Raw genomic sequence first — 19,607 nt, 5'->3', positions numbered from 1 at the left:
GCCCATCGAGCCTGTTTCGGATTCAACCTTTTGGCAGACTCAAGTTAAGTCAAATTTTTGTGATCTGTCAAGACCACCACGCGATGCTTGGCTCCTTCAAGCCAATGACGCCACTCCTCGAATGCCCACTTCATAGCCAACAATTCTCGATTACCAACATCATAATTGCGCTCAGCAGGCGAAAACTTTCTAGAAAAGAAAGCACATGGCTTCATTCCCGAGCCATCAGAACTTTTTTGTGACAAAACGGCCCCTGCCCCAATCTCAGAGGCATCAACCTCAACCTGAAACGGGAGCGAAACATCTGGCTGGCACAACACAGGGGCAGAAGAAAAACGACGCTTCAATTCCTGAGAAGCATCCACGGCCGCAGAAGACCAATTGACCACATCAGCACCCTTCTTGGTCAAATCAGTCAACGGTTTAGCAACACTAGAAAAATTAGCGATGAAGCGACGATAAAAATTAGCAAAGCCCAGGAACTTTTGCAGGCTCTTTACAGATGTCGGCTGAGTCCAATCATGAATGGCCTGGACTTTAACAGGGTCCATCTCGACAGTAGAAGGGGAAAAAATGAACCCCAAAAATGAAACCTTCTGAACTCCAAAGAGACACTTTGACCCCTTCACAAACAAGGAATTAGCACGAAGGACCTGGAACACCATTCTGACCTGCTTCACATGAGACTCCCAATCATCCGAAAAGACCAAAATATCATCCAAATACACAACCAGGAATTTATCCAGGTACTCTCGGAAGATGTCATGCATAAAAGACTGAAATACTGATGGAGCATTGGAAAGCCCGAATGACATCACCAGGTACTCAAAATGGCCCTCGGGCGTATTAAATGCTGTTTTCCATTCATCGCCCCGTTTAATACGCACGAGATTATACGCCCCTCGAAGGTCTATCTTGGTAAACCAACTAGCCCCTTTAATACGAGCAAACAAGTCGGACAGCAACGGCAAAGGATACTGAAATTTGACTAATTTTATTAAGAAGGCGGTAATCAATACAAGGTCTCAAAGAACCATCCTTCTTGGCCACAAAAAAGAACCCTGCTCCCAACGGTGATGAGGATGGGCGAATATGGCCTTTCTCCAAGGATTCCTTTATATAACTCCGCATAGCGGCGTGTTCTGGCACAGATAAATTGAACAATCGGCCCTTAGGAAACTTACTACCAGGAATCAAATTAATTGCACAATCGCAATCCCTATGAGGAGGTAGGGCACTGGCTTTGGGCTCATCAAATACATCCTGATAATCCGACAAAAACTCCGGAACTTCAGAAGGAGTAGAAGACGAAATTGACAAAAATGGAACATCACCATGTATCCCCTGACAACCTCAGCTGGACACAGACATAGATTTCCAGTCCAATACTGGATTATGGACCTGTAGCCATGGTAACCCTAAAACGACCACATCATGCAGATTATGTAACACCAAAAAACGGATATCCTCCTGATGTGCAGGAGCCATGCACATGGTCAATTGGGTCCAGTACTGAGGCTTATTCTTGGCCAAAGGCGTAGCATCAATTCCTCTCAATGGAATAGGATGCTGCAAGGGCTCCAAGAAAAAACCACAGCGCCTAGCATACTCCAAGTCCATCAAATTCAGGGCAGCGCCTGAATCCACAAATGCCATAACAGAATAGGACGACAAAGAGCAAATTAGAGTAACGGACAAAAGAAATTTAGACTGTACCGTACCAATGGTGGCAGACTTAGCGAACCGCTTAGTGCGCTTAGGACAATCGGAGATAGCATGAGTGGAGTCACCACAGTAAAAACACAGCCCATTCTGACGTCTGTGTTCCTGCCGTTAAGCTCTGGTCAAAGTCCTATCACTTTGCATAGGATCAGGCCCATGCTCAGATAGTACCGCCAAATGGTGCACAGTTTTACGCTCACGCAAGCGCCGATCGATCTGAATAGCCAAAGACATAGACTCATTCAGACCAGCAGGCATGGGAAATCCCACCATGACATCTTTAAGGGCTTCAGAGAGACCCTTTCTGAAGATTGCTGCCAGGGCACATTCATTCCACTGAGTGAGCACAGACCACTTTCTAAACTTCTGACAATATATCTCTGCTTCATCCTGACCCTGACATAGAGCCAGCAAGATTTTCTCTGCCTGATCCACTGAATTAGGTTCGTCATAAAGCAATCCGAGCACCAGGAAAAACGCATCTACATCACGCAATGCCGGGTCTCCCGGCGCAAGAGAAAATGCCCAGTCTTGAGGGTCGCCACGTAATAAGGAAATAATGATCCTTACCTGTTGAACAGGATCACCTGAGGAGCGAGGTTTCAAAGCTAGAAACAATTTACAATTATTTTTGAAATTCAAGAACTTAGATCTATCACCAAAAAATAAATCAGGAATTGGAATCGTAGGCTCTGACATCGGATTCTAAACCACAAAATCTTGAATGTTTTGTACCCTTGTAGTGAGATTATCCATCCAAGAGGACAAACCTTGAATGTCCATGTCTACACCTGTGTTCTGAACCACCCAGAGGTAAAGGGGAAAAGTGAGACAGAACACGCTGCAAAGAAAAAAAAATGGTCTCAGAGCTTCACTTATCCCTCTATTGAGATGCATCAATACTTTTGGCCAGCTGTACTGTTATGATCCGGTGGTTAGGACAAATAATGGACCTGATAGTTACTGATAATAAGGACGAGCTCTGGGACGTGGGAACTCTGCTGACCGCAATCCCTAAACCTATCAAAACACACTAGAAATAGCCGTGGATTGCGCCTAACGCTCCCTATGCAACTCGGCACAGCCTAAGAAACTAGCTAGCCCTGAAGATAGAAAAATAAAGCCTACCTTGCCTCAGAGAAATTCCCCAAAGGAAAAGGCAGCCCCCCACATATAATGACTGTGAGTAAAGATGAAAATACAAACACAGAGATGAAATAGATTTAGCAAAGTGAGGCCCGACTTACTGAACAGACCGAGGATAGAAAAGGTTACTTTGCGGTCAGCACAAAAACCTACAAAAGACCACGCAGAGAGTGCAGGGGAAAAATACCTTCCGCACCGACTCACGGTGCGGGAGGCGCCCCTCTGCGTCCCAGAGCTTCCAGCAAGCAAGGCAATATTGACAAAAGCAAGCTGGACAGAAAAAATAGCAAACAAGCAAAATAGCACAGAGGAACTTAGCTTCTGCTGGAGCAACAGGAACTCAGAACGATCCAGGAGCGAACTAGAGCCATAGTACAACATTGACAGCTGGCATGGGGCAAAGATCTAAGTGGAGTTAAATAGAGCAGCCCACTAATGAATTAGCCTCGTCACCTGTGGAAGGAAACTCAAAAACACCCACAGGCACCAGAGAAAGTCCATGGACAGAACCAGCCGAAGTACCATTAATGACCACAGGAGGGAGCCTGACAACAGAATTCACAACAGCGGTGGTAACGGAGTGAGTTACCCGTGGCATAATGCGGTCCGATACTGCTGGCATTAACCCTGTGTGAGGGGTGACTGGAGGGGAGTATGGAGCAGGCACTGACTGCGGGGAGTATGGAGCGGGTGCCGGGCACTGACTGCAGGGGAGTAAGGAGGGACTAATCGGACTGTGGCCGTTGCTGATTGGTCGCTGCAGCCATGACAGGCAGCTAGCAGGACCAATCAGCGACTTGGATTCCATGACAGACAGAGGCCTCGACCAATGAATATCCGTGACAGACAGACAGAAAGACAGACAGAAGGACAGACAGAAAGACGAAAGTGACCCTTAGACAATTATATAGTTTATATATATATATATATATATATGTATGTACAGTATTTATCTAGATTAATTTATATTATATATATATGTTTCACATAATTTCCTGCTTTAAAGAATAACACTAAGTGTGATTTGTTTTTTAGAAACCTTATAAACCTTGATAAACATACAACATATACATCCATTTGTATTTCTGTACATTTTCCACATTGTCCTGGTGTAATAGTGTGCAGGGCGAGGCTTATGATCTTTCAGACAGCAGCCCCTGTATTTTTACAATAACCTTCCTGCACCACTGGAATTGTCTCCCAGCTGACAGCATTGATTCCTCCTGCTGCTTCACAGGCAGGACACCGACTCCTGAGAAAATTATCACAAAGTCATGCATTTTATTTCAAGAACAAAAAGTTACAGCACGTAAAGATGAGTTCAGTGTCGGTATAAAACTTCACACAAGCAATAAAAAGCAGACTGTCAAGCTTCGTTCCCACGATGAGCTTTTACTTAGTTTTTGATGTTGCAGATTTTCTGCAACATTTCTGCGCCTACTAAGTAAAATAGGGTACTTACCGTTTTTCAAAAATCCACAGCATAAAAAGCTCACCAAATGCTCATTGTGAGAACATAGCTAATTTAACCTCTTTCCGACATCGGACACTTTCCCTTTGGACATCAATGTCAGACACCTTCCCTTTGATGTGGGCTCCGGCGGTGTGAGCCAACATCTTTTCCGGTTCATGTCAGCTGCTTTGAGCAGCCGATGTGTGCCGCTAACAGCAGCGGGAGAAATCGCGATCCCCAGGCGGCTGTTAACACGTTAAATGTCCCCATCAAACTCTGACAGCGGCATTTAACACGTGCTTCTGGCAAGCGTGCCGGAAATTTGTCTCATCGGCCCTCGTGTTACATCACCGCGGGTCGCCGATGGGTTGGTATGACAACCAGAGCTCTCCAGCGGACCTCTATGGTGTCACTGCCAGATTGCTATGAGCGCCGCTCAGTGGTCGGCGCTCATAGCAAGTCAGCAATTCTGCTACATACAGGTAATCTGATCATCGCCTGTATGTAGCAGAGGCAATAGGGTTATGGCAGCTTCTAGTCTCCCATGGAGAATATTAACCCTGCTGTTCTGTTCGGTCTGGGGACACCTATTTTGAACTTTGGTATTTTTTGGGGTGTTCAAGATGCGGTTCTGAAACTTGTGGTTGATTGACTTAAATGAGGATGGGTCGGTTGGCCACGGGTTTCAGAGCCGCATCTTGAATATTTTAAAGAATATTGAAGTTCAAAGTCGGTCATTTTTGACCAACAGAACAGCAGGGTTAATGCATGCTAAAAGTAAAAAAAATTTTTTTTTTTTTTTTAATATTAAATTTTTTTTTAAAAAAAGTCAAATCACCCCCTTTTGCCAATTGGTGTCTATGAACTCGTAATGACCTGGACTCCTGAAGGATTATAATGGCAGGTCACTTGTAGCATTTAGTGACCATAGTAAAAAAAAACAAAAAAACAATTGTGGAATGACACTTTTTTTTTGCAATTTCACCACACTTCAATTTTTTTTCCCATTTTCCAGTACACAATATGTTATAACCAATGGTGTTGTTCAAAGGTACATCTCGTCCCACAAAAATACAGCCTTCACATAGCCAAATAAAAAAGTTATGGCTCTGGGAAGAATTGGAGCAAAAAACAAAAACGCAAAACGAAAATACTTCTGGTCATGAAGGGGTTAATGTAACCTTACAAGCCTACAACTGTCCCCATCCTGTCATCACGTGTTTACTACTCCTGTACTGTGACATCACTTTGTGAATTAATCCTCTTCTTGTCATACTACAATTTCCAGCCATGTTCTGTAGCATTATCCCTGTCCTATGATATCACTGTGTACAGTATTCACATTGTATGACATTGTGTATATACTGTCAGATCACTGTGGTTTGTGCCTGTTGTGTGACATCACATTGTGCTTCATCCCTGTGAATACGCAATGATCTGTGTGCTTCATCGTAGTGATCATTATCTACTCTACTTGCTGTCATTTCACTGCATTTGATGTCTCTTCTTTCAACTGGGTACATATAGTACCAACACCTTTTTCTCTATATGCCAGTTTTGTAACATAACTGTATGCAACATTCATTTTTGCTATTTTCACACAGTTTAAAATTTTTGTTAAAGGGAACCTGTCGCCTGAATTTGGCAGGACCGGTTTTCGGTCATATGAGCGGAGTTTTCGGGTGTTTGATTCACCCTTTCCTTACCTGCTGGCTGCATGCTGGCTGCAATGTTGAAGTTCATTCTCTGTCCTCCGTAGTACACGCCTGCGCAAGGCAATCTTGCCTTGCGCAGGTGTGTACTACGGAGGACAGAGAATTAACTTCAATCCAATATTGCGGCCAGCATGCAGCCAGCAGGTAAGGAAAGGGTGAATCAAACACCCGAAAACTCTGCCCATATGACCGAAAACCGGTCCCGCCAAATTCAGGTGACAGGTTCCCTTTAATGTGAAAAAATAGATACATAGTTTCTACTGTTACTGGAAGACCTCTGATTGTAATCATATGGATCTGAATGGATCATTACCAGATTTAAGGACAATCAACTGTGTTTGATTATAGGTATCCCTTAACCCTCCGTCAGGGGCAACTGATCTGACAGGCGCAGGTCACTTAGTTTCATTTCTCTATTTTCAGTGGTTTGTCCGGGAAACACCATACTTTTATGGTTATTAAACATTTTTTTTTACACCTGATTATGTGTATTCTCATTTATTACATTCCTATTTAGGTAACTGATCACTTTTAGAGCATTGAAATTTTTTAAAAAGGAAAATGTAGCCAATTTTCTAGCCTGTGCCGGACAGGCGCAATGCCCCTAAACTCGTTATGAAACATATTGCCCCTGACGGAGGGTTAAACAGTGGCGTAGCTTAGGGTTGAGCACACATGTGGGGAGCGGGGAGAAACACACCTGAGTAGCCCCCAAACCAAGTAGCTCATAATCGCAATGATTGAGGCACACCTACCTCATGCTGTTACTTAATAAATCACTATACAAAGACCAATATCATTATTACAACCACACAGTGACCGCATAGTACTACATACCAGTTTTTCAGACCATATAAGTGATTGTAGTAGAGTTATACATAGTGACTTATAGGTGAAGTTCTCTCTGGTTGGATTTGTTCACTTTTCCCGTCTTTTCCATCTGGCCCAGTAATCCATTCACAACTTGTCTGCAAAGTTTGCGATGCACACACATGTCACTTCTGACCTTTCCAGCACCAACCCCTTTATTCCTAACCTGCACAAGTTCCCCATCCTCCTGCTACCCTCAATTCTGTGCCCGTTGCAGCCTCGGCTCTGCTGTGTTGTAGAGTACAATAACTATTGTTCTTCAGAAATATTGTCATTATAATGTCTCCTAGACAGTAACAATGCCCCATATATGCCACTTTAAAGGGTATAATTTATTGAGTTACTTATTATAAAGTAACAAGTTATGATTCTTGTAAAAAGAGGAAGAAAAAACACAGGCGTATACATTTTAAAAATTGCCCAGTTCTTAAAGGGTTTAATGATAGATGACATGTAATTCTTTGAAAACTATGTAATGTGACAGGATTGTCACTGGTTCTTTGGTAAAGAGAACTTGATTGGCATTGGGTATTACAAATAACTTGTCTACTAAGCTGTATTTCATATGTTTCAGGTTATTTCTACATCCACCGAAAAATCTAAAAACCTCATTGACGTGAAGTCAATAAAGGTTCCAGAAAATGTGAAACCTGCTGAAATGATTGGCTCTGTGAAGGTCCATGAAGATAAGATTTCGACCAATTCGAAGCTCAGATATCGTCTATCTGATGAAGACCGCAGCAGTCATGTTGCCATTGACAGTTTTAGTGGAGCTTTATACCTTTCCAGACCAGTAGATTATGAAACCATTACTCAATACATGGTACGTCTTAACATACAGGATCCCAACAAAATACCTCCTCAGAACCACTCTATCATCTTAAAGATGGATGTTGAAGACCAAAATGACCATTATCCTGTTTTTCCTGACCTCATTGTAGTCATAGGGATTGTAGAAAATGTCCCTATTGGAACCATATTGTATACTTTTAAAGCAAAAGATGGGGATGGCAACATAGCTAACAGTAAAATTAAATATTCATTAAATGTGGAAGGAGGAAAAGACAATCCTTTTGTTATTCACGAATGGGATGGAATCTTGACTACATCCCGAGCTCTGGATAGAGAAACAGAGGAGTCATTTATTCTGACAGTGATTGCAACAGACCAGGCAACTAACATTACACAGCGCCGACATTGTTCACTGACAGCTCGGATTATCATTCAGGACATCAACGACAACCGTCCAAGTTTCCTATCATCGCCTGCTGCTTCTGTAATGGAGGACGCAGAAATTGGCTCGCTCATACATAGAGTAGTGGCTGAGGATCTGGATGAAGGAAAGAATGGAAAAATCACATTTCACATCATGGATGGAAATTCAAAGCAAGTTTTTTCGTTGGATGAAACAACAGGTATTATACTTAATTTTTCAAGAGAAACAATATTCTTTGGAAGTAAATATGGCAGTATATATATTCACAACCTGGTAGTTGAAATAGGAAAATGTATTTCTGAAGACAGTTTTTAAGATGATCCATGTTCCCACTTCTAACTGATCGCACAGCTGCCAAAACCAAGACTTGGCTATGGAGATACTCAACACATCTGCTTGTAATTTATGGGAATGCTGTCTTCAAATAATGATAATAGATGGTGTGTGCCTGGCAACGTATTATCACATTTGTAGCATTATGGGACTTTCAATAGTAGTATTTTTTGGTTGCTAAAATAAATAAATGTAATTAATATGCACAAAGCATATCTGGAGGGAAGTGTGACCAGACTTGTCCATCGACCTCCTGCAAATGGAAAATATTGAACATTGGAAAGCTGTTTTTTTTGTGTTGGAGGAGACTGATGGACAGGACTAGTCACATGCTCCTCTATCAGCTGTCATTTTGAGAACAGAAGAGCATAGTTGTCTGTGTCAAAGCACTGATCGTTACAAGAGGAGAACCTGTAATACTTATATACTAGAAAGTGTCAGAAAATATGTAAATAATACGATCCGAAACACATATATGAGTCCACAAACGGACAGAACAACACTCCATAAATAGTATATAACATCCGAAAAAAGGAGTCACCAAACTGCCACTTCAGGTATAAAAAGTAACACACATAAGCTAGCGTGACTACACACACAACGCGGCTGACATGGGTGAGGTCCAGTCTTGTATATTTATTTAGATTTACATGCATCTATGGGTCCTGAGTGGGACTAGGTATGGAATACTAGTGATTACATACGAGCTTCTAGTGAACCTGAGACCTCAAGGCGCTGAGTTGGTTGTGTGTGGTGGTCTTGTTACCCTATTCATGATTCACAATAATTACCTTATCTATATGTTTGTATATTGAGCTTTTTTATAAGTTATCAATAAATAGTATTACTTTTTATACCTGAAGTGGCAGTTTGGTGACTCCTTTTTTCGGATGTTATATAATATATAAAGTGTCAGAAAATCATGTAAACAACACATCTCTTAAATTAATATGTGGCCAATTATTTAGTGGCCAATCCCATTAAAAATCATTTCTACAACTGAATCACTAGTAATGTTTGCACTTAAATATGGTAGCAGGAAAATTTACCATACTTGTTTACATAACATAAAAGATTTACTGCAGTTTTCAAAGTGCATTTCACTCATTCCTATGTAGATTTGGGTTGTCAAATCACGATTAGACACAGTCCTTTATAGAGTTGTGCAATATACAGTATATAGCTGTAGCTCAGCTCACTTGGCTGCACACAGAGATAGACTCGGTAACACTGTATCTTTAACTCTTCTACTGGTTTATTAAGTGTACTGCATAAACCAGTGGAGAGTAAGAAAAATAAACACGGCCTTTCTTGCCTAATGGAAGAATGAAACATAACAAATGGCACAGTACGTGTTGCTGCGAGGATCCGCCTGCTCGAGAAACAAACACAATGTTCAGCTCTCTTTAACAAGAGCACAGCTCTGGAGATCTCATCTTCAGAGCTACTGAATACTGAATGAGCCAGAAGACTCTGCATTTATCTTCTGGACTCCACCCAGCACTGGACATATGGTGAACAGCCTAGCCCTCAACATGGCTGATTAATCCCTCACAGCATTTAGTGTGCTGGAGCATTTTTCTAGGTTCATATCACTGAAGATAATAACCTCAGTGACATATATCTCCCCTTCAGTACTTTGGCAGTATATAAATATATATATATATATATATATATATATATAGTATGTAATTTTATATCTGCGCTAGATTCAATCCCTCCCTTGTTGTGTGGACAAATAGCATAAAAGCATTTACTTTGTAGTCAGTAATGGTGATCTAATCGTGTAAAGGAATAATGGACAAGAGAGCTTGCTTAGCCTATTCAGTCCCCTGCAGCTGCAGGAAAAAATATATAAAAGAAATATGATAAATATATATATATCTATTAAAAACATAAAAATATCACGTGGGGATCATAAAACACCCGCTTCCGGTATGACTGAAGTGAAATTACCTGATGCGCCTAGGTGTATAATTCACTATCTTCTGATCCTTTGATTTTACCGTTCCAAAAATCCGTATCAGGAGGTCATAAATGTTGCCTTACAGTGTAAGGACTGTGGGCGCAGCCCCGACCAGCGGCAGAACACCCCGAAGTCGTTACCAGTGTGAAGTAAATGAAAGCTGCACTGTGTAGTCGCTTGGTTCACTGTAGGTACAAGACCTTACGTGACGTCACGGTCACATGATTGCTCACGTGACTGGCTAAGGAGAGTGCGGTGGACCAATTCCTACGCGTTTCGGAATAGACGTATTCCTTCCTCAGGGATGGTCCATAGAAGGATGTCTGTACCTAAATCTCCAGCGGCGATCACATGACCTCTTTATGTGTTAAAGGCAAACAGCTCAATTTCGCTGTTGAGACCTTTAGGCATCAAAGTGTCCAATTCAAATATCATCTTGCTTTCTTCCCTTGACATTTGCTGGATATAATTACCTTTTCTCCAGCTTCTATGAACTAATTTCAAGCCAGTGATAATGTTGCCTTTTATTGAACATCCATGATGGGTCACAAAATGTTTTGATAACGGATGGCCTAGGAACTTATTGTTAATGTTCCGTAGATGTTCATTTATTCTAACATGAAGGGGACACTTTGTTCTCCCTATATATAGTTTCTCACAGGGCATTTGATTGAATAAATGACTCCTTCTGTGTTGCATGATATATAGTCCTTGATTAACCAGTCCCTAGTACCATTAGGGAATTTTTTTTTGTTTTTTTTGTCTTAATTTGCTTGCAAGGTTTGCATTTTAAGTACGGATAAAAGCCTGAACACTTGTAGTGAAAAGTATACGTTGTTGGAACGTGGAGATTTGGGACAGTGGGAGCTATTTTATTGCCCAGATTGTTGGCCATCTTGGATGTTCCGGTAGTTTTTCACCAATGATCTGAACATCTTCAGATAATTTCTAGTTGTCTCTTTTTTCATTATTTTAAAGTAAATGTGTTCTGGGCAACTTTTCAACTAATTGTTTTGCCATAGACAGAGAGCTCTGAGAATAGCCCTTATGAGCAAATTTGCTGGAAAAACTTTCTGCTTCCCAGTTAAAATCCTGAATTTTTCAACAGTTCCTGTGAGCCCAAATCAATTGGCTCCTGGGAACGTTCAATAGCCAGCTAGGAAGATGAGAACTTTCCAAGGAGATATAGTTATTAACATCTGTAGGTTTATGAAAGGTTTTGGTATGGATTTTACCTTTTTCAATAAAAATATTAAGATCTAAAAAATTTATAGATTCAGAACTGGTGGTACCCGAACAACTTAAAAAATACTCGTTTTTATTTAGATTAGTAATAAAATCTGACAATAGGTTAGGGCCACCAGACCCCTGAATGTTTCTTTTAACTGGTATAAAGACTTAAGCAGCAGATCATTTAAAAGAACCTGTGATGATGTGTCATCTGTGGACAGCATGGTATGGAGAAGGAGAAAATGAGCAGAATGATATATAAGTTTGTTGGAAAAGCTTCAGGATCACTTAGATTTTGTTTTATAAAAATAAAATGCAAGTTATACTGAAACTCTGCTCACAAAAACATTGATCAACCTGACTAGCTCTTCCTGCTCTATAACATCCTACCTGCAGATCAGATACCAGTTTGAAAGTTGAAGCTTCATAGAACCGACTAGCTTTGCATCATGTCCCACAGACAGAATTGGTATCTACGGAATTTGGAGACAAGTCATCACCTTGAACTCTTAGTCATGTTGTTCTAGTCAATCCTGAACATTATTTGCGGTGTACTCATATTCATGACATACTTCTGAAGTGATGCAAACACAAAGAATGTTATTCATATAGTAGTTATATCACAGGAATAAAATAAATTTAGTTTATTTCTTCAGGCAAAAGTAGTTTTGATGTTTCCACTCCTTCGAGTCTTTATCAAGGCGTCTCAACAACAGTGTGATAAATGGGTATGACTTCTACCGCACCAAGTAGAGATGTATAGTACCACTCTCACCCATGTTTTGCTGTTACTGCAACACCTTTCTAAATCTTGGGAAAGTTTAAAACTCAAAATTACTGTTGGCAGAAGCACAGAACAAAATGTATTTTAATCCTGTGATGTAACTACCGTATGAAAAATTACCTTGGAGGCAATTAATTAAGGCTGGTGTTGCAGATGCCTCTTAATAATTTAACACATGTTTTCAGTGGTGTATGTCTTGCAAAAAATGCAACTTCAGTCAAAGAGTGGACTAGAATTTTTGGTATAAAAAAATGCCATTTCTCATCTCGGCTCCTGTTCAGCACCATCTAGATCTGCCAATTTTGGCAGAGCTACAACAAGCTGGATTTGAAACATCAAAAGTTGCAAACTTGTTGCCTAGCAGTACAAAATTGCTACTTTTCAAGGCCTTTTTATACCAGTTTTCTTTGATGAATCGCTCAGTTTACGTTTGCCTCACTTCAGGAGTGTGCAGTGAATTTGACTAAATGGTCTATTTACACCCCATCTATTGAATACTGAGTGCATTCCAAATTACTATGGTTTTTCAGTGTGGCGGAGAGCTTTTTTCTGGTATGGAGGCCACTGTCATTAGGGAATACAATTTTCATGAAGGGGTATTCTTGGTCAGCAGCAATGTTTAGGTAAATGGTACATGCTAAAATGATTGCGACATGAATGTCAGCCAAGTATTGCTCAGAACATCACATTTCTCCATCATTTGTTCACATGTTATAAAAGAAACCTGATTTATCAGACCAGGGCATGACACCCATTCCTCCCTGGTCCAGTTTGGTGCTCATTTGCCCAGTGTAGGTACTCCCAATGGAGGACCATAACACCCCAATACACAAAAAGCTGCAATTCGCAAGCTAGTCTTTGCTCCCCACATGAATCAATGAATCTTGGGTGATCTTGACCTTGTCACTCGTTCATGGACCAATTATGGTAAATACTAACAACCAAATATCTGGAACCCCAATCCAGACCTTCCTTTTTAGAGGCTCTACGATCCAGTCATCTAGCCATGATGGCGTGATCTTGTCAAAATCCTTTTTTCTTGCTTCCAATACATCAACTTAAAAAATCATCACTTTTCATGTGCCAATTAGGTAAGCAATTTCTGTAGGTCAAATGTTTGTGGATTAATGTTAATGAAAATTATGGTTGATCAGTATTTATATCTATTATTCACCATATGATTTTATGAATAATCTGTCTGATAATCCCTATTAACATACATTTCTAAATCATCCTTAGGATGGCTCAGTTTATCCGCTGCAGTTGACCGTGAGATCCAGGAACACTATACTTTAACCATCTTGGCCACAGATACTGGAAATCCAGCCCTGTCTGCAACACAGATTGTTACAGTCACGATTACTGATGTAAATGATGTGTTACCGACATTTAGACAAGCCTTGTATGAAACTGCGATTCCTGAAAACCTAGAGCCGGGACAACATCTGATGAAGGTTGAAGCAGAGGACAGAGATTCAGGTGCCTGATTTCTCTTATGTGTCCAATAAATGGGATTAATGTTTTGGCTTACTCTTTCAGTATACCGGCAATTTATATGATCTGGTTTGACCTATTTCCCAAAATTCAGGACAACTTGTACATGAAACAGAAAACACAATTACAAAATCCTACAGTTACAGCACGATAGGGGGTTTTGCTATTATGTTATCAATGTCTCTTTGGAAAAAGAAGCTCGGTTTGTGACTATTAGTAAGCCTGTATTGCATAAATCTTGGATGACACAGTAATTCAAAATGAAGTACTCTTTACCTGTGTCCCTAACTCATGAAAAGAGGCCAAATCTTAGGCACCGTCTAACGACTGATATAATTTAAAGGGCATTTTCATGTCCTGCGTATGACAGAAAGGTAGGATAGGGTTAAAACCTAGCACCAGAGGTCCTGATTACATGCAACTGGCTAGCTATCATTTGAGCCAGGCTCTGATTCCAGTTGGTGTTCAGTCAGTTGGGGGAAGCTGAGCAGTCTGTGTTGGAGCTGGTGCGTGACCAGCAAAGGTGAGCTGTTCGGGAGGTGAACACTTTTCTGTGGTAGTGAAGCTGGAGAGAAGCCAGTGTTGATTTACAGATTGTGCCTGAGAAAACTAATGCCCATGTTGTTGTGTGAGAACTGTGTGGCTTATTATACAAGTTGGGCTTAAGAAAAGCTGTAATGCTTTATTTTCTTAGGCTGGAAAAGCATTTTCATTTGAAGTGCGTAGAAATGCAATAAACCTTACCTTGTTTTGCACCAAGACCCTCGCCTGTACTAAGTGAGTGCCTACTGCTGAGCATAAATGCATACACCTACATAAATGCATTACATAAATGCAACAACTGTTCAGCACATTTTACTCTCTCCTCATCCCACCACTGCCACCTCCAACTCCCTTCATCTCTTCCAAGGACTTTTCCACCTACTTGAAAAACAAGATCGACCAAACAAGGCAAACCTTTACTTGTCCACCACCCCAACCACTCCATATACCAGACCTCTGCCCTTCCCTAATAACCTCCCTCTCCAACATCACTGAAGGAGAGCTTACTCGCCTCTTTTCCAAATCACACCTCACCACCTGTGAACTTGACCCCATCCCTTCCCACCTGATCCCCAACCTCACTAACATGCTCATTCCCGCTCTAACCCATCTCTTCAACCTATCACTCTCTTCCGGTACCTTCCCCTCTGCCTTCAAACATGCCACCATCACACCCAACCTCAAAAAAACTAACCTTGACCCAACTGCTGTGCCCAGATATCGCCCCATATCACTGCTCCCGTTTGCTTCAAAACTCCTTGAGCAGCATGTCCATGCTCAACTTTCCTCCCATCTCTCATCTGACTCTCTTCTTGACAACCTCCAATCTGGCTTTCGCCCCCACCACTCCACCGAAACTGCCCTGACCAAAATTACTAATGACTTACAGCCAAAGCTAACAGACAGTTCTCCATCCTCCTCCTTCATGACCTGTCCTCTGCTTTCGACACAGTCGATCACTGCCTACTGCTACAGATTCTCTCTTCCCTTGGCATCAAAGACCTTGACCTGTCCTGGATTGCCTCATACCTATTCAACCGCACATTTTGCGTTTCCCACTCCCACACTACCTCCTCATCCCGCTCTCTCTCTGTTCTAGTCCCTCAAGGCTCTGTTGTAGGGCCCCTACTTTTTTCCATCTATACCCTTGGCCTAGGACAACTCATAAAGTCCCATGGCTTCCAGTACCACCTGTATGCAGAAGACACTCAGATCTACCTCTCTGGCCCAGATGTCACCTCCCTGCTGTCCATAATCCCGAAGTGTCTGTCAGCCATATCCTCCTTCTTCACCTCTCGCTTCCTTAAACTCAATGTAGACAAAACCGAATTCATCATCTTTCCCCCACCTCACGTATCCCCCCTACCTGATCTATCTATTATGGTAAATGGCATCATGCTCTCTCCTGCACCTGAAATCCGCTGCCTCAGGGTAACTCTCGACTCTGCCCTGTCCTTCAAACCTCACGTCCAAGCTCTTGCCACCTCCTTTCGCCTCCAACTCAAAAATATTGCCAGAATCTGTTCCTTCCTCAGCCCACAATCTACCAAAACTCTTGTGCATGCTCTCATCATCTCCTGCCTTGATTACTGCAAAATCCTCCTCTGTGGCCTCCCAGCTAACTCTCTTGCACCACTCCAGTCTGTCCTCAACTCTGTTGCCAGGCTAATCCACCTCTCTTCTCGCTACTCCCCTGCTTCTCCCCTCTGCAAATCCCTCCACTGGCTCCCAATTTCCCAACGAATCCAGTTCAAACTACTAACACTGATCTACAAAGCCATTCACAACCTGTCCCCTTCCTATATCTCTGAACTAATCTCCCAATATCTTCCCTCACATAATCTTCGATCCTCCCAAAACCTCCTACTCTCCTCCACACTTATTCGTTCCTCACACAACCGCCTCCAAGATTTCTCCCGAATATCCCCATCCTCTGGAATTCCATGCCTCAACACGTCCGATTATCCTCCACCCTCGGATCCTTCAGATGGAGCCTGAAAACCCATCTCTTCAGGAAAGCCTACAGCCTACAATGACCAAGCCACCGCCTCTCCGCCGCCAGAGCCGCCACCTCACCACCGCCAGAGCTGCCGCCTCACCACCACCAGAGCCGCCACCTCACTTTTACCTTCCGTCTCTTCCCCACTATCCCATAGAATGTAAGTCCGCAAGGACAGGTTCCTCTCTCCTCTGTACCAGTCTGTCACTGTAAACCTGTTTACTGTAAACGATATCTATAACCCTGTATGTAACCCCTTTCTCATGTACAGCACCATGGAATTAATGGTGCTATATAAATAAATAATAATAATAATAATAATAATAATAATAATAATACACCTGCTATAAACCTTCTTTTTAAGACCATAATGATATAATAATTATTTTCTAATACAGATATAGCTTTCCATAAACAAGAAAGTAGTTATAATTCAGAAGGTTAACACTTAAAGAGAATCTGTCACCGTGTGAAATGTGGCAAGCTTTTGCTGTTATTTTATTTCTTGTCAATCCACCATACGATTCCCGGTCTTACCATAATTATGGTACATGGAAAAATTTAAAAAGATAAAAAATGTCATACTCTGGAACAGCGGGAATAAAATTAAGAATACAATGGTGACAAGTCCTCTTTAACATAAGCCTTTGAACTCGTATAGTTAGGCGTCAAGTTACACTTTTCCGCATTGTGATATTTATGTCTTTTCAGAAAAGCTGCAATATTTTTATTATGGTCCGACCTCCACTATACTGATGCATAGCTTTATATCCCTTGTTTCCTATTCACAGCCATACAGGGAAAGTAGTGATATAGAAATCTGCACTAGGAAAGATCTTCTCTTCACAGGTGATTTAAATAGAAGAAATAAGTTTCTTTAGGCCTGTCCCACATGTCCAGATAATTCTGGTACCGGAAAAATCGGTACCGGAATTATCCATGTCCGTGTGTCCGTGCGTTTATGTGGCACATCAGTGTGGCACACGTGCGGCATCCGTGTGCCGCCTGTGTGCTGACTGAGAACCACACGGACAGTGCAGGAGACAGCGCTAGAGATAAGCGCTGTCCCTTGCATCTGGTGCTGAAGCCACCATTCATATCTTCTCTCCAGCAGCGTTCGCTGGAGAGAAGATATGAAAAATCCTTTTTTTTTTCTTTTTTTTTTCGTGTTTAAAATCAAGATCCCTGTCCCCAACTCCCTCCCACCCCCTGTGCGCCCGCTGTTAATAAAATACTCACCCGGCTCCCTCGCAGCATCCTGTCCTCGCCGCAGCTTCTCCTGTATGAGCGGTCACGTGGTGCCGCCGATTACAGTGATGAATATGCAGTTCCACCCCTATGGGAGGTGGAGCCGCATATTCATGACTGTAATCGGCAGCACCACGTGACCCCTCATACAGGAGAAGCTGCGGCAAGGACAGGACGCTGCGAGGGAGCCGGGTGAGTATTTTATTAACAGCGGGCGGGCGCACAGGGGGTGGGAGGGGGTTGGGGACAGGGATCTTGATTTTAAACACACACACAAAAAAAAAGAATTTTTCATATCTTCTCTCCAGCGAACGCTGCTGGAGAGAAGATATGAATGGCGGCTTCAGCACCACATGGGGGGGACAGCGCTTACTGTAGCGCTGTCTCCTGCACGGCACGCGGACTGCACACGGACAGTGTCCGTGTGCGGTACATGTTTTACACGGACCCATTGACTTTAATGGGTCCGTGTAATCTGTGCGCTCCCACGAACACTGACATGTCTCCGTGTTTTGCACACGAACACACGGTCCGTGAAAACACGCTGACATGTGCAGAGACACATTGATTTCAATGTGTCTACGTGAGTCAGTGTCTCCGGTACCTGAGGAAACTGTCACCTCACGTACCGGAGCCACTGACGTGTGAATCCGGCCTTAGAATAAGTGCTACAATTAAATAGATAAAGATAGACACCTGTATGAATATGAGAGCGAGACCTGACCTGCTGCAAAAAAGTGCAGTATTTATCTAAAAATTCTGTCCACAGCCATTGAGTTTCTGCACATGTCCACATCACAGAATGCTGCTCATCAGTGAAAATTAAAAAATGCATAAGTAAAATCTAAACAATCATTACTTTTCGAGGATCATTATATTTGTAGACACTTTGAGGCATCTAGTTTCTGTGAATAGATATTAAAGGGGTTCTCCAAGACCTCTTAATTAATTTAACATGGGTCTAAAAACTACAGGTAGTTGCTAACCCTGGCAACTACCTGCCTGTTCTACCTAGTTCCTGCTCTGAGCATTCACCTACCACTCCTGTCGGCGAACCAGCTGCTCTACATTAATAGAGTGCTGTTCTTCAGGACTGCTCGGCCAATGGGGTATGACTGCTGAATTCATGCTAAATGACAGCTCTCTTCCTGCAGTTAGACAGAGGGGAGCCGACTGTCAATCAGCATGATGTCGCAGTCACGCCCCGTCAATGGAGCACAGCGGAAGAGAAGCCGCTTATCTGTCGATGTGACATCAGCGGAAGCAGCTGAATCGCTGGCAGGAGCAGTCCATGACCGCTCTGTGCTGGCAGAGATCTGCACCGGCACAATAGGCAGGGTATTAGTTACCTGCCAGTTAGTTCCTAGGCCCATAGTGAAAACATTTAATAGTCCTGGATAACCCCCTTACTTAGAGAGAAGGTTTGCAGGCTTAGCCTTGGTTTCTTTTGAAACAAGCCATGATTTTATAAAGCCGGTATATGGCTGGTATATAACTAGTGATTTAGAATATTGGCAAATTATGGATTATAAAAGCTGTATTTATTATTTTCAATAATATGTTTAAACCCAGACTTCACCTATGTAGCAATGTAGCACATTTACTTTGTCGACTCTTATTTTAGAAAAAAATAAAACACAATGCCCAGCTAGATCCATTGCAAAACAGACACAAATGGTGCCCTATAAAAGCTATATAGACTTACATGGTCTGTTTGTTCAGTCAAATAGTCTGCCATTTGACCTGCTCATGTTTTATCTGACCGTAAGCACTAATTTACTTAGGGTGCTTATTTACGCCATGCCTTTCTGATCATGTATTATTATGCATAAATAATAGTGGAAATAATATGTGTAAATACTAGTAGTGTAGCTTCATATTCCATCTT

The 19,607-nt window shown here is 42.0% G+C and overlaps 1 protein-coding gene across 1 annotated transcript in view; it reads left to right on the top strand.

Moving 5' to 3' along the window:
* The window catches only part of LOC138656823 (protocadherin-23-like), a 101,730-nt gene that overhangs the window by 19,163 nt on the left and 62,960 nt on the right, over window positions 1-19,607 (top strand). The window contains exons 3-4 of the mRNA XM_069744096.1: window positions 7,481-8,321; window positions 13,675-13,914. Of these exons, the coding sequence (XP_069600197.1) occupies window positions 7,481-8,321; window positions 13,675-13,914 (1,081 nt within the window). The remainder of the gene's footprint in view (window positions 1-7,480; window positions 8,322-13,674; window positions 13,915-19,607) is intronic.

This window comes from Ranitomeya imitator, chromosome 1 (assembly GCF_032444005.1).
Source record: "Ranitomeya imitator isolate aRanImi1 chromosome 1, aRanImi1.pri, whole genome shotgun sequence".
In the NCBI taxonomy this organism is placed as follows: Eukaryota; Metazoa; Chordata; class Amphibia; order Anura; family Dendrobatidae; genus Ranitomeya; species Ranitomeya imitator.
The sequence above is the reverse complement of the archived record's forward strand: the minus strand, read 5'-3'. Positions and strand labels throughout refer to the sequence as shown.